Below are 14,099 nucleotides of genomic sequence, written 5' to 3' on the forward strand. Positions count from 1 at the left end.
CAGCTCAAGCTTCCTTATCCTTTCCATCTTTTGTTTGTGTCTTGGAAAACATTGCTTGAGAGTACATTTGCAGTTTACAATTAAGTATGACAACACACAGGTGTCATGTGGTGTATTTTATTGTGTGACATTCAAATAATTAGTTTATATAGAGTACATGCTAATAATCTATGAGCAATTATGGCTTTCCAATTGTAATAGTCATTTGATAGCTTTCTGCTGCGTGGAAATCAGTATTGTTTCTATAAGCTGGTGACCTTAATGTACATTATTTACAAGTTATGTAAAACTGTTAACACACACCACATTCAACACAATTGAATGTGGTGTTTGTGATGTTGTAGCTGTTATTTACATAATTTCATGTTTGGTCACATATTATGTTGTTTAAATAGCATTCAGTATTTGTTATTATCTTAGAAATAATAACAATCACAACAACAATATCTTAGTTTACCATGAATCTTAAAATGTGGCAGATTGTTGTTAACTGAGCGACTGGCTGAGACAAACCAGAACAATCAATTTAAATCCTGTTCTGAATTCATTCTTTTATTTCAAAAAAGAACCAGTCTGAGTTGGATCATTGAGTGTATGGATAAGATAGAAGATAAAATCAGCTGGTTAATGTCTGAATTTGGGAGGATGAGCACATCACAGTTCAAATCCCTTCACTAGAAGTCTTTTTTAACCAGTGTTATTTTGTGATTATCATTTTTTATGGCGCACAGTGAGATCACTCACAAACATGTGAAGGATAACTTCATTTTAGTGTTGTCTGTTCATTAATAGATGGAGCTTTTTAATATTTTTTGCCCTTGTAGCTGATAAATACTCTCATAAAGTCATAAGTCATCTGCTGCTGCCTGAGAATGTTTGTGAAAATGTCTAACCCAGATTTTTGGATTTTCTGAAGGAAAATTAATCGTTTAGATTAATCAATTTATCGATAAAATAGTTGATAGATTAATCGTTAGAAAAAGAGTAATTAGTGGCAGCCCTAGTTCATTAACATTCAGAGGTCATTAAAGAAAATACTGAAACACACACTTCACAACTCTTTGACTCTGTGATTAAGATGAAGATGATGATGATGCCATTCATACCTTCGTTCAGACTGGAGGCCAGAGTATCAAAGTGGTTCTTCAGAGAGTTTCTGTCCTCGTCGTCCTCCAGACCCAAAGAGCCCACAGAGCTGCCCTGACTCAGAGAGTCTGTGTCTGACAGAGGACAGAGGACACTTATTAAATAATGATGACGATGTGTGGATAGTTAGTGTGATGACATTAACATGACGTCTGAAACATGTAGAGAGACGACACACTTCATGTGCTGTAATTTATTTACTGCTTAAAGGTCTTTTATAGCATAAAGGTAGATGTCCATGTGTTGTTTGATTATAAAGCAGGTCTAGGTTCTATATTAATACTGTGAAAGTATCAAAGTGCTCAGTCCAGTTAAAACCAGCCGTCAAAACTTCTGGAACTTTGTGATGTCACAACTATACAGTAGGGCTGGGTTGAAAAAAATCGTTCCTTATTTGAATAATCCGATGCTGATTCATTAAACCTGAGACCGATCTTTTAATGTACGTCTTTTACACTCTCCTGTGGATGTGTGAAGCCCTCACAATATGATCTTTTGACGTGAGCGTAGGTGTAGAGCTGCCAGAGCCACCAGAACAACGCAGTTTGCAGAATCCGGTTGATACTTATCTACATTTATAAGCGGCCAAAGATCCAATCACTAAAAAGTCTGTCGTGTAGAGAGATAATAAAATCAAATGAAATGGTCAAAGCTGTCATACTGATTGAAATATAAGGTGTATCGATTGATTTCCAAAAGTCACGTAACACGCAGGAAAACATTCCACCTTAAAAGATGCTGGTACCTGCCGGTAGCCTCTGAGCTGCTCAGTGAATTAAATGGTTGATTAGTGAAGATGAAGAGACAGAAAACATCTTTTCATTCATCGTTCACTCTTCTGACACTTTCTTTATCTGTGATGCTTTTACACAGAAACATGAGAGTCAGTCTGTTACACTTGGACAACTTGTGCTGCTGGAGATGAAAGCTAGCTCAGCTACATTTTCATAGCCTAGCCTGTTAGCTTAGCTTGACCTCTGCCTGCACTGCTGCTTCTCCTCTCAATGGATGTTTCCAATGCTGCTTCGTTTGCTCGATACAAGTCAGTAAATGAATGTACACTTGCCATCGTAGGAACACTTGTTACATAACCTTTGAAACGAGCCGCAACTCAACTGTGCACGTGCACCATAGGTGCGCTCCGTTACGTAAATACGTGAGAGACAACAACATGACAGATGATGTCCCAATGAAGTCAGCGGAAAGTCTAAAGACAGATGTGTAGCTGCATTTCAGCAAAGATGTGAAGAAGCTGTGTATATCTGTTCATACACATAGTAGCCGGTGCACTGGGTCCGTTAACAACGCACATTAATCTGTTATTTCATGAGGTGTGTCTAAACTGTTGGTCATGTTAAATAGAAAGTGCCTTCATGTAACTGCTTTGCTTCCATCCATAACGTCAACATTGTTTTTAATAATGCACCTGGTTAGAGGAACATCCTTAGTTCTCTGAGAATCTCATTCATATCCAAAAAAAATCCCTGACTGAATGGAAATCAAATTATTTTCTAATTATTTATTTCAGAGGAGAGGCTCAGAGCCTCCTCCCTTCTGATGGCTCACCAACCATTGTTACTAGAGCTCCAGAAAGAAGTCTGAGAGAGGAGATGTAAAACTACATGGTCTTTGGTTCTTAATACCACAAATATATCCTCTTATGGATCAACACTTCAAATAAAAACCACGAGAAGAGGAAAATATGGAGCTTTAGATATCTCTTCTGCTCAGAGAAAATAAAATCAGTCTAATAAACTGATCAGATTTGTTCAGGAGATTCTTCTCAAACTGGATCAGTCTACAAAAATGATCTCTCCCCTGTGTGAACATGTGATCTGTGCTGTCAGACTTCATGAAGCAGCAGCACTGGAAGTCACTGTGATAACATCACATGATTAAATGACCAGTGGCTTTATCGTGAGTGACGTTCTCTCTCTACAACAGTGGCCATTGATTAATCTTAAGCTTGTGACAGAAAACACTCCTCGTCTTATTAAACTCAGTGGGAACTGCGGAGCAGCTTCCAGACTTCACCAGGCACTGTGACTTTTTAACATCATGTCATGTCTGAATAAACCTGGAGGAACATTAATGTCTGAGACACATCACATGTCCTCTGTGTGGAGTCTGAGGTCTAACCAGCATCATGCTGCTGTTCCTGACTTCCTGCAGACCCCTCAGAGCAGGCAGAGTCTGGACTCAGCTGAGTACTCCACACTGGCTCCGCCCCCTGACCTCTGACCTCCAGCTGGGTCAGAGACCGCCGAGGGTCAGTCACAGCTTCAACATCAAACTCCCTGAAAGAAACAGCGACACTGATCAGACAGGGTGAGAGTCACATCTGATGTTCACATTAAAAGACACACACACACACACACACACACACACACACACACACACACACACACAAACAATGTGTGTTATATATTATCTCACCTGTCAGTGGTTGTACTGGGGTAGAGGATGTAGCTGCTCCTGTCCTCACCTGCAGTCTGCAGCACCTGAACGTCACACACAGTCAGGTATCTGTTCTGCACAGCTCCTACTTTTCCTCTGCACATTGCATCATGGGAGACTGAGTATTCTGAGCAAACATTTTACATCAGGATATAAAGAACTGTGTGGGAGATGCAGCTGTTTTACAGTCTCGTTACTTTGAAAAAAGCAGGTGTCCACAGGAAAACTAGAGAATGTGAAATGAGCTCATCAACTGAGGAGCAGAAAATCAACAATGCTCTGCAGGATCCAGGCAGACATGTTTCCTTATCAACAAACAGAGACCACTTCAGGACCAGAACCTCAAACAAGACACAAACCTCCTCAGCCATCCAACAGACATGCTCACCTCCTTTTCCTCTCCCTCCCCCAGCATACTCTCCAGACTCTGAGGGTGGAAGTCTTCGTCCTCCTCCTCGTCCCTCTGCTCTTCTTCTTCTTCCTTGGTGGGACTTGGGGAGAAGTTGGAGCAGATAGTCAGAGGGTTCAGCTGCTCTGTCCACCGACTCCGTACCTGACGAGGCTCAGTACCTGATTGAACGATCAACGAGGCTCCACCCTCACCCTGCTGAACACACAAAACACACCTGAACTTCATTGTCCCGAAAAATATGCACCGTCTATCTGAAGGAAGAAAATCAATCCACTACCTGGACGATTATCTGTGAATAGATCAATATTATAATTGATAAACATCAGACTGACCAGTTTTCTGAACCACATAGGAAGTTTTCCATTGGTCTGAAGCAGCTGAGCCTCTGAAACACAGACAACATGATTCACACACATACTGAGACAGTGATGGTTCAGCCACAGTGAGACACTGATCCATCAGCACAGAAACAGACAGCAGGAGAGATTAAACCACACACAGAGAAACATCCTGATGATCCATATCCAGGCTGATCAGGAATATTTTACTGGATCATATCTCCAAAAATGAAACTGATCAAACTGCAGCAGTTAATACTGTATGAGTGTGTGTCTTCACTGTTTTTAATGGTGATACAAAGACAATTGTCCTGCTGCTGTGGGACATTAAAGTTTTACTCTAACTGATCCTCTGAGTTTCAAACACTTCCTGCTTCTAGCGCTGCTCTAATTAACTAATTAACTTTAATTGTGAATGAGGCAGACAGGTTGGTATGCTCTCTGGTGTCTGTGCTGCCAAAGATCGTTTATGAGGTAGAAGAGGCTCCACTCTGTCACACCATGACTGTGACATTTCTGTAGTTCCAACAGAGTGAGACATCTTCTCTCCAGCAGATCACTTCATGTCACATACTCCAATTAAACTTTTCATTCATTACAAATCAATAATTAAAGATGATCAACTTGAATCAGTGTCTGGACCAAGATGCCTGTGAAAGTATCTACAGCTGTTACTGTAAATCTAAGTATCAGATCAGACTGCATCAGGAGATAATCAATATTAAAAGACTCAGGATGGGGTTCATCATTTGACAGAAAAATAATCTCAAATTTTTCTGATAATCAGTTATCAGTTTCACAACAGTGCAACTGTGACGAATGTTTGCTGCTTTTCTCTGTCACTTCATTGTAAAATTAATATTTTGGGGGTTTTGGCCAAACATTTGATAAACTAAAGAAAACAATCATCAGACTGATAATGAAAACAGTCCTTGGTTAGATTAGCAGCACTAATCCCTCAATGTTTTTTTTAATCCAGTGTGAACAGGAACAACACAACCTAAAGTCATCATCCAGGTGTTCATGTGGTTTCAACCTGGAACCACACCCCTTCCCCTCCTCCCTCCCCCTCCTCACCGTGAGCAGACTGCAGTCTGGCTGGAGTACTGAGGTCCGCCTCTCCCTCCTCCTCCTCCTCCTCCTCCTCCATCTGAGAGGAGGGAACAGTGATGAAGGTCTCCCTCCTGAAAAAACAAGGACCAGGTTCGGTCTGACATAAACACAAACCTGACTTCATTTTAACCAGATCAACTGATCCTGTTAACTCCTCACACACCTGATGTCGAGCTGTTTGCGGCTGCAGGTTTCAGGTGCGCCTTTCAGTCTGACACCCCGCCTCTTCCTCATAGTGGCTGTCATCTGAGAGTCTAGCGTCCACACAAACACGCAACTACACACGCGCACACACACACACACACACACACACACACACCAATATACATAGTTAAAAATATTAAGAATCATCAAAGAGTTTAAAAGTGATCTACATCAGGTGTTTCTTTAACACAGACACCTGAGTTCACCTGTCTCCTGACATCACAGCAGTTTACCTGTCTCCTGAGGCAGTGATGAGGTGTCTGCAGTCCTGGCTGAACCTCATACAGGTGACGATCTCTGAGGAAACAGACATTAAACACCTGAAGAAGAGATGTCAAATTTTTTACCTGACATTAACATCATCTTTTTTTATGTAAAAATAGATGCGAGATGTAAAAATAAACCGAGCTCCAGTCACTCAGTAACACAAAGCTGCATAAAGCTCCCCCTAAAGAACACATTCTTCAAGGTGAGCTGGATTTACTCACCTGAATGTCCAAAGAGGGTGGCGACACACTCTCCTGACTCGTAATCGAAGATGCTGATGTTTTTATCAGAGCAGCTAGTGGCAAAGAAACTCCCAGACACATCCATCTGAACCTGAACACAATGCAAATATTAGCCAAACACATCACTGCACCACAGATAACATAAACAATTACAGTGACAACTTCCTGATAAGTGATGTCACATGACAGAGAGCCCCTGCACCTGCATTTACATACGTCTAAGGTGATCCGATCACAGCTGCACTGCTCTGAGTCTGTCAGCTCACACCTGAAGTTAGAGTCTCCGGTCCACCTCCCTGCTTCACGTATATGCTAATAAACAGCTATGTGTGTGTGTGTGTGTGTGTGAGAGAGAGAGAGTGAGTTAGTAAGAGAGAGAGAGAGAGAGATCACTCTATCATAAAGTTTTATTCATTACCAGGTCATAATAAAACTGTGCTGAGACTAATTGGACTGTGGACGTCAGGTGAGAAGCTGGACGATATGTAAAAAAAAATCATGTAACCATTATTTTTGAAAGATGTAGTGATATGAGTCATGACTAGTAGGAGTGATTTGTTAATTTCACTGAGAAAAAAAAAATGTAAATGTAAAAATGATTATGTGAAATTTGCTGTGGTCTGTACTAAACAAACATGTTCCCTCACATCAGGAAAATATGATTTGTGGTCCAGTCTCTGTAGCACCTCAATGCTTCATTTAAAAAATGCTTCAGTTCTTTATTGTCCCTTACAGAGAAAGTGAATTGCAGCAAGGCTATACACAAACACACACACATAAAGACACACAGCACCAACACTACTGACATCAACAGACAGTATGGCATGATGGCCAGAGTAAGACTTCATTCATCAAGGTCAAAGTGCGAAGGTCACATACGTAGTTTGTGCAAATAAGGGATCTCTTGACAATAAAATACTATCTGCCAGCAGCGGGAACAAAGGAAACCTTGTATCTCTTGGTTCTCATAACGGGAACCTCTTAACTGACAACCAGCAAGTAAGAGTTCAAACTCTGTCCAAAGAGGGTGATCTTGGCTCTACAGAGGGGAGGCAGCTTTTCTTCCCTGCCTGTTATAGAGGTCTGTAAGCTGGACTTTACTCCTCCCTGAAATCTTTATGGCAACTTTGATGAGGCCACCAGCCTGTGTTTGTTGACCAGAGTCAGATTACCATACCAAGCAACAATGTAGAACTGATTCAATAAAACTTCCACAAAAGAGAGTCATCATCAGAGGAGACATTAAAAACATCTTCCTCAGGAAAAAAGTCTCTGTTGGACCTTTTTTTTTTGTTGCTGTGGAATAAATATGAGGTTCAAAATACAATTTGTTGTCAAGTACAAAATCCAGATATTGCACCAGCTCAATGTCAGCACCTTTGATGCTGGCTAGTACAGGACTAGAGGGAGCCTTTGTAAAGCTGATAATCATGTCTTTAGTTTGAAACACATTTAAAAGAGAAAGGACTCATCACACCAAGATACAAGATTGTGACACATTTTACCTGCAGCTGCTGTGATTTGGATGTTGAAATTGACCGGCCGGAAAGTTCCTAGGCTGTGATGCTTTACCACAGAAAGGTACAAGTCTTTAAAACCACAATTATCCCCATTACTACTTAACACATTTAACTGGATCTTACAGAAAGGAGTCCCACCCTCTTGAAGGGAGGCAATTATCTCAGTCATTCCCAAGGAGGACAAACACAAACACAAATGTGGTAACTACCAACCTATTAGTGTTCTTAACTTAGACTACAAGTCATGTACTGTACATCCATCTTAGCTCACAGACTGGAAAAACTCTTACCTGACCTCATCCATTTAGTTCAAACTGGATTCATCCAACAAAGACAAACTTTAGATAGCATAAGAAGAACATTACATTTACTAAAACAGACAACTAAAGAGAAAACTAAACAATGATAGTCGCATTAGACACGGAGAAAGCCTTTGATTCAGTTAGGTGGGTATTTTTGTATAAAGTGTTAGGGAAACGTGAATAAAGATTTAATGGGCATCTCTCTGATTCTTTTGTCCTGGAGAGGGGAACAAGACAGGGCCGTCCAATTCCCCCCTTCCTCTTTGCTTTATTTGTTGAGCCCCTCGGTCAATAAATAAGACAAAGTGAAGTTGTCAAAGGCATTACGGCGGCAGGGACCAAAATGAAGGTGGTGCTGCTCGCTCACGACGTTCTGGTCTTCCTGGAGGATCTGGAAATATCATTTATAGGATTGATGGTGCTGCTGGCTGACTTCGGGAAACTATCAGGCTATAAGATCAACATATCTAAAACACAGGTCTTGACTTTAGATTTTAATGCCCCAAGAAGCTGACAGGAAAAATATGACCTCAAATGGGAAATCAATCAAATATTTTGGAATAAATTTGAGAAAAGACATTTCAAAACTATCACAAGCATATAATGGACCATTATCTTCAAGAATAAAATCAGATATACATTATCCCCTTTCTAAACTTGAATTCAAGAATACGTGCCGTCAAGATGAATATTCTCCCTCGTTTATTATACATTTTTCTGACTCAACCAGTAGAAGTGAGTGACAAACAGTTTAGAGACCGAGACAAATTGATTTCCCAGTTCATCTGACAGGGAAAGAAACCAAGGATCAGATCTAATTTTTTTACAATTAGGAAAAGAAAACAGAAGAATGGCACTTCCTTGTCTAATAAACTAATTCTTTGCTTCATAGTTAATTCCTTTACTCTACTGGTGCTATTGGGAACACAAAGCCAAATGGAAGGAATTAGAATTTGGAGTGACTCCTAATTTTCCCCTACAAGCCACAATTGCTGATAGAGGACTTGCAGCCAAATTGGAAGATATAAAAAAAACCCTGGATAAATCTCACTTTGAAAATATGGCAGAAGGTGGTTAAGTCTTGTGAAATCCAATATATGTTAAAACTTTTTAGGTGGTGTGCCTATGACACAGAATTTCTTCCCAGTAGAGGAAATAAAAGATTCAAATCCTGGATAGGTAAAGGACTTACAACCTACCTCTCATTTACACACAACGGTGCACTACAAAGTTTCCAGTCTTTGCAGGACAAACTTGGCCTAGAGCAAAAGGATTTTTTCAGATACCTCCGAATGCATGACTATTTAATCAGAAATGCAGACCTACAGACCTACAGACCAATCAACAGCAGAATCTGAGTTTTATAAAATCCTGAAACCAGCCTTCTGCTCATCTCTAAACAAAGCCATCCATAGATTGTACAATGCTCTGTTCTATGCTAAAAAAATGAAAACAGCCTCTCTACATAAAAGAAAAGTGGGAAAAAGAAGCAAGAATTAGGCTCTCTGAGGAGGTTGGAGGGAAATTTGCAGTTTTCAATGGTTTTCAATTAACTCCACGGACCGGAGAAAACACTACACAACACAACAGACTCCGCATCAGGGAAAATATAAGAATACAAATTGGGAATGTTGGAGACAATGCGGTGCAACCAAGGCAAATCACTTTCATATATTCTGGGGCTGCCCCAAACTAAACCTATATTGTAGCGGCATTCACGAAACATTAAGTACAGCGTTCAAGACTCAAATACTTCTAAACTTGGGAGAATCTGTACCTGGGCCACGTTTCGTGCATGAAACTGAGGAGGGATATAAAGCTGCTACAGGCCCTTTTGGCCGCAAGTAAAAAATCTATTACTAGACAGTGGCTAAACCCAATACCTCCTACATTTGAAGATTGGCATGGAATAATTCTGGAAATATTCAAAATTGAAGAGTTGACATATTCCCTGAAAAAGACAAATTCTATCAAATTTGGAATAAATGGATCCAATGTATAACCCCAACCCGAGCAGACTTTGTATGACCCCAATGTTTCATGTCCTCTTCCTCTTCTTGATGGAAATAATATAAATGTGAGCTCCCTTGGTTTGAATATATATAGTTACTTCCTTAAGAATGCAAGACAGGTTGAAGTAGAAATTTGCACAGGTATGAAAGTTGTATACAAGTGGGTAGGTGGGAAAATATAGATGTGTTTGTGGGCAAATGTGTGGGCACTTATACTTTTACACAAAAAAATGGAAAAGGGCCTCATGTAAAATTACTTGAGCTTATTTTTTGTACATTGACAATACCTTTTTTCAAATAAATAAAAGAAAAAAAGGAGAGAGAGAAATTGACCATGTTGTGATTTCCATAATATGTCGATTTACTCAGCCCTAATAGTTGGTCCTTCAATGTGGCTCAGGACACGTTCACTCTGCTAAAAGAACGTGGACACATGTTGTCCAGATCAGATGGGATCTCAAATACGTCCTCAATGTGTTTTGTGATTTGGATCACCTAAGACTGATGTTAATAGGTCTGAACAGGTCTGAACGAGTCTGAATGGGTATGAACAGGTAACTGGTCTGAACTGGTCATCGAATAGATGTCGCATGATTATTGAATATATATTCATGTGAGCACCGACCAGTGCGAGGACCCTATTGTAATTCCTTGGACAGAAATTTTTCTTTCCTAAAATAAATGGCCTTTTTGAGGGAAAATTGACATCTTTAATTCATGAGCTTTGCCCATGGGTGTGGCAAAATCACTGGATAGCGCCCCCTAGATAATTTCAGTGATGATACTCGCACTGTGTTTCACCTACATATACTAAATTCAGAAGGCAGATGGAACATGCCAAGAACTACAACAAAGTCTGTCAGTACTCCAACCCTAAACAGGAAATTAGATATTTTGAATTTACTGTGCAATTCTGCCGTCGATTTTGCCATTTACAGGCATCGGAATTTAACAATCTCCTCCTGGAGAATGAATCATATCAACATCATATTTGGTCGATCTAATCATAAGATCTTTGTGATGCTAAATTGCGAAGCTTTTGAGTTTTCATTAGAGGATCCGCCCGGGGTGGCATGGTGAATTACGATGATTCATCGTGGAAATTTAACACATTGTGAGAATGCTTAAGACCTTGCTGATGCTTTATAGTGAAAACAGTGACTTTTTGTTGAACAGCCTGACTATGGCGATTTACAATATTTCGCCATGACACAGGAAGTTGTCATAACTCCAGCACACCTTGTTCAAACTGCCCCACACTTTATACTGTATGTATGTTTGATAAGAATCCCAAAGGTTTGTTTCAACAGAGCTGGATCAACATGAAACTGAAACTAGCTGAAGCCTGGAACAGATTATAAAAACCTGATCAGAACTTTGTGGCACATTATAAACTTTTCAACGAAATGTAATAATTTTGGAGGTTTTATGAGGCCAGCCTGTGGTTTACCAAGACTTTTAAATTACTGGTATCAGGGATGGATGGGATCCTGTAGATAGATTAAATTCCTCACCTTGAGCAGAGCTCCTTCATCACTGGAGGAGCCTTTCAAACACTTCTTCAGCTTCCCAGTTTCCACGTTGTAAACCCTGAACACACAGAGACACATGCACATCTGCTCCAGTTCATTCAGTGCAGAAACTATGTTTTCTACCATCAGTCTGGAGACGTCAGACGCAGGTGTTTACTGTTTCTTTACCTGACGTTTCGGTCCTGACAGGCGATGGCGACGTGCGTCCTTGAGGAGTCCAGGTCCATGTCATACAGCGTTGTCTTCTCTACCAAGTGGTGGCTCCTGGAGAATGACAGACCCTCCTCTGTCTGGACCATGACAGAGATGACCACACCGCGATCATGACCGAGGGAATCATGGGATTGTGTTTTTTTATTAGGTTCAAAGCTCAAACAGAACTGCAGATGTTTCTTTAGATATTAGTGTGTTCTGACCTTCTCAGCTGTCTGGAAGTAGATGCTCTTGTCAGCTCCACAGCTCACCATTCGAACCTCTGGACTCTCACCTGGAACACATGTAACAGGTAAAGAGTGGCAGGAAGCTTATCTATTATTTAACTATCCTCTTCCTCTGTCAACAACAGGTGGTTTACATGAAATGTTTTAATGAGGGTCGATATAATGTTTTGGATCAGGCACCCTGTAACATCTGAGAGGGTGTGGCCGATAACCTTCATATAATTTCAAACATCTTGAATGAGTGTGATCTGTTACTGAAGCATCTTCAGCAAGACCGACATGAACCCCTACTGTATTGACCTGTGAACATTGTTACCTGCGAACTTGACAGCAGTGATGGAGGCCGAGTGGTCGTTCAGAGTCTGTTCCAGACTGTAGTTCTTCTCCAGGTTGAAGATGTGGATTAGTCGATCCCTACTGGCCGACGCCAACAGCTTCACACCTGAAACAACAAGATCATCATTATTCAGATCTGCAGCTAGAGACACAATAATGCACCAAAACAAAGGAGAAAACAGCTGGAGGGAAGCTGTGAGAAAGATTTAAATAAGATCAGTACGAGCATGAACACAGGAACTAAACAGAACAGGCTTGGATCAGCTCTTCCTCAGGCTGCATCTTTTTGTGTCTTCAGTCTGACAGGAGATGGTGTCATGTAATCTCCGTCCAGACTATCACACCTGAAAGCCCCTATCACATGGCCATTCACCAAACTGGGCATGTGCATGTAAACAGGAAGCAGATTGTCTACTCTGCAGTTGGTTAGTTATAGTAAATACTCTGAACAAGGAACAGCAAAGCAGTTGTAGCATTAAAATAGAGAATGTAAGTGAACAACAGCCAATCAGGAGATACCGAAAACACAGGGTTTTCAGACTAAAACTAGTCCAGCAGAGTTTCTCAAAGCCTCCGTTTTAGGGAAGAATCTGGAGTCATGTGAACGTAGAAGAAGAGATGAGTTTTAAAGTAAAATGTAGTAGTGTGGAACGTAGCCTCAGTCTGAAGACAAATACACAACACATCACATAACTAACATCACTTTCCAGCCTCTGCCTGTGAACTTACAACCTTCTGCCCCTGTGATCCACCTCCTTATCTGACAGGGAAAAAGATGATTTACATAAATGTCAGTTTTACCTTGAAAGGTTAAATGACTGTTGCTGCTTCAGTCATATTCTGAGAATGTTAATGTTAATCAGTTTAGTCAGTCTGTTCCAAATGTAATTAATAGTAATGTGACTGCTGTCTGATTTATGAGCAACAGATATAGGTCTGAGAGCTCGGTCCTGAGACCTGCCTGAAGAAATCAGGTTTTATTCAGTTTCTAATCCACCTTCTAGAACCTCTTTTATCTCATCTGACTGGAACTGGTTTTAACCTTAATATTATGATTATGTTGTTGTTTACATTCAGCCACGAGCAGAGCCTGCAGTCGCATGTGACGTCATTCACGAGACTGTTGCGAGAGTACAGACCCAGCATCCTGATGCATTCATTGCAATGTCGGCGGATTTCAACCATGTCACTCTCACCTCTCACCTGACTGGCTTCATGTTGACTGTCCCACAAAAGAAAATAAGACACTTGATCTGTTTCATGCAAATGTCAAGGAGGCCTACACTGCTTCAGCTCGACCACCACTTGGCAGACCAGATCATAATCTGATGCCATATACCTGAAGGGGCAGAGCCGGCTCTTTTTCCTCAGGAAGCTCAGGTCCTTTTACCTCTGCAGTGAAATGCTGCACATGTTTTATCAGTCAGTGGTGGACAGTGTACCCTTTAATGCTTCAGTCTGCTGGGGCAGCAGCATGTCCAACATGAACACAAAGAGACTGGACAAGCTGGTAAAAAAGGCTGGGTCTGTGCTTGGCTGATCTATCTATCTATCTATCTATCTATCTATCTATCTATCTATCTATCTATCTATCTATGTATGTATGTTGAGAGGAGCTGTAACTGGATGACCTTTGACCTGAGATCTTACCTGTGGATGTGGGTGAGAACTCCAGACACAACACCTCAGAGTCATGCGCCTCTATCTTCACCAACTCATCCAGAAACTCCAGACCAAAGATCCTGAACAAGAGCGACATGTCAGCACACCTCATAACA

General features: G+C 40.8%; 1 protein-coding gene across 1 annotated transcript in view; it reads right to left on the reverse strand.

Annotated features, from left to right (window-relative positions):
- Positions 1-14,099, reverse strand: part of wdr62 (WD repeat domain 62) — a 34,703-nt gene that overhangs the window by 12,217 nt on the left and 8,387 nt on the right. The window contains exons 13-25 of the mRNA XM_087176964.1: positions 12,302-12,427; positions 11,962-12,032; positions 11,714-11,835; positions 11,528-11,603; positions 6,159-6,270; positions 5,904-5,967; positions 5,630-5,743; positions 5,431-5,537; positions 4,348-4,400; positions 3,992-4,210; positions 3,583-3,647; positions 3,286-3,443; positions 1,107-1,220 (exon numbers count right to left, since the gene is read on the reverse strand). Of these exons, the coding sequence (XP_087033090.1) occupies positions 1,107-1,220; positions 3,286-3,443; positions 3,583-3,647; positions 3,992-4,210; positions 4,348-4,400; positions 5,431-5,537; positions 5,630-5,743; positions 5,904-5,967; positions 6,159-6,270; positions 11,528-11,603; positions 11,714-11,835; positions 11,962-12,032; positions 12,302-12,427 (1,401 nt within the window). The remainder of the gene's footprint in view (positions 1-1,106; positions 1,221-3,285; positions 3,444-3,582; positions 3,648-3,991; positions 4,211-4,347; positions 4,401-5,430; positions 5,538-5,629; positions 5,744-5,903; positions 5,968-6,158; positions 6,271-11,527; positions 11,604-11,713; positions 11,836-11,961; positions 12,033-12,301; positions 12,428-14,099) is intronic.

Source organism: Seriola lalandi, unplaced genomic scaffold (genome assembly GCF_002814215.2).
Source record: "Seriola lalandi dorsalis isolate HSWRI2012SDOR001 ecotype SW California unplaced genomic scaffold, Sedor1 jcf7180002054575, whole genome shotgun sequence".
In the NCBI taxonomy this organism is placed as follows: Eukaryota; Metazoa; Chordata; class Actinopteri; order Carangiformes; family Carangidae; genus Seriola; species Seriola lalandi.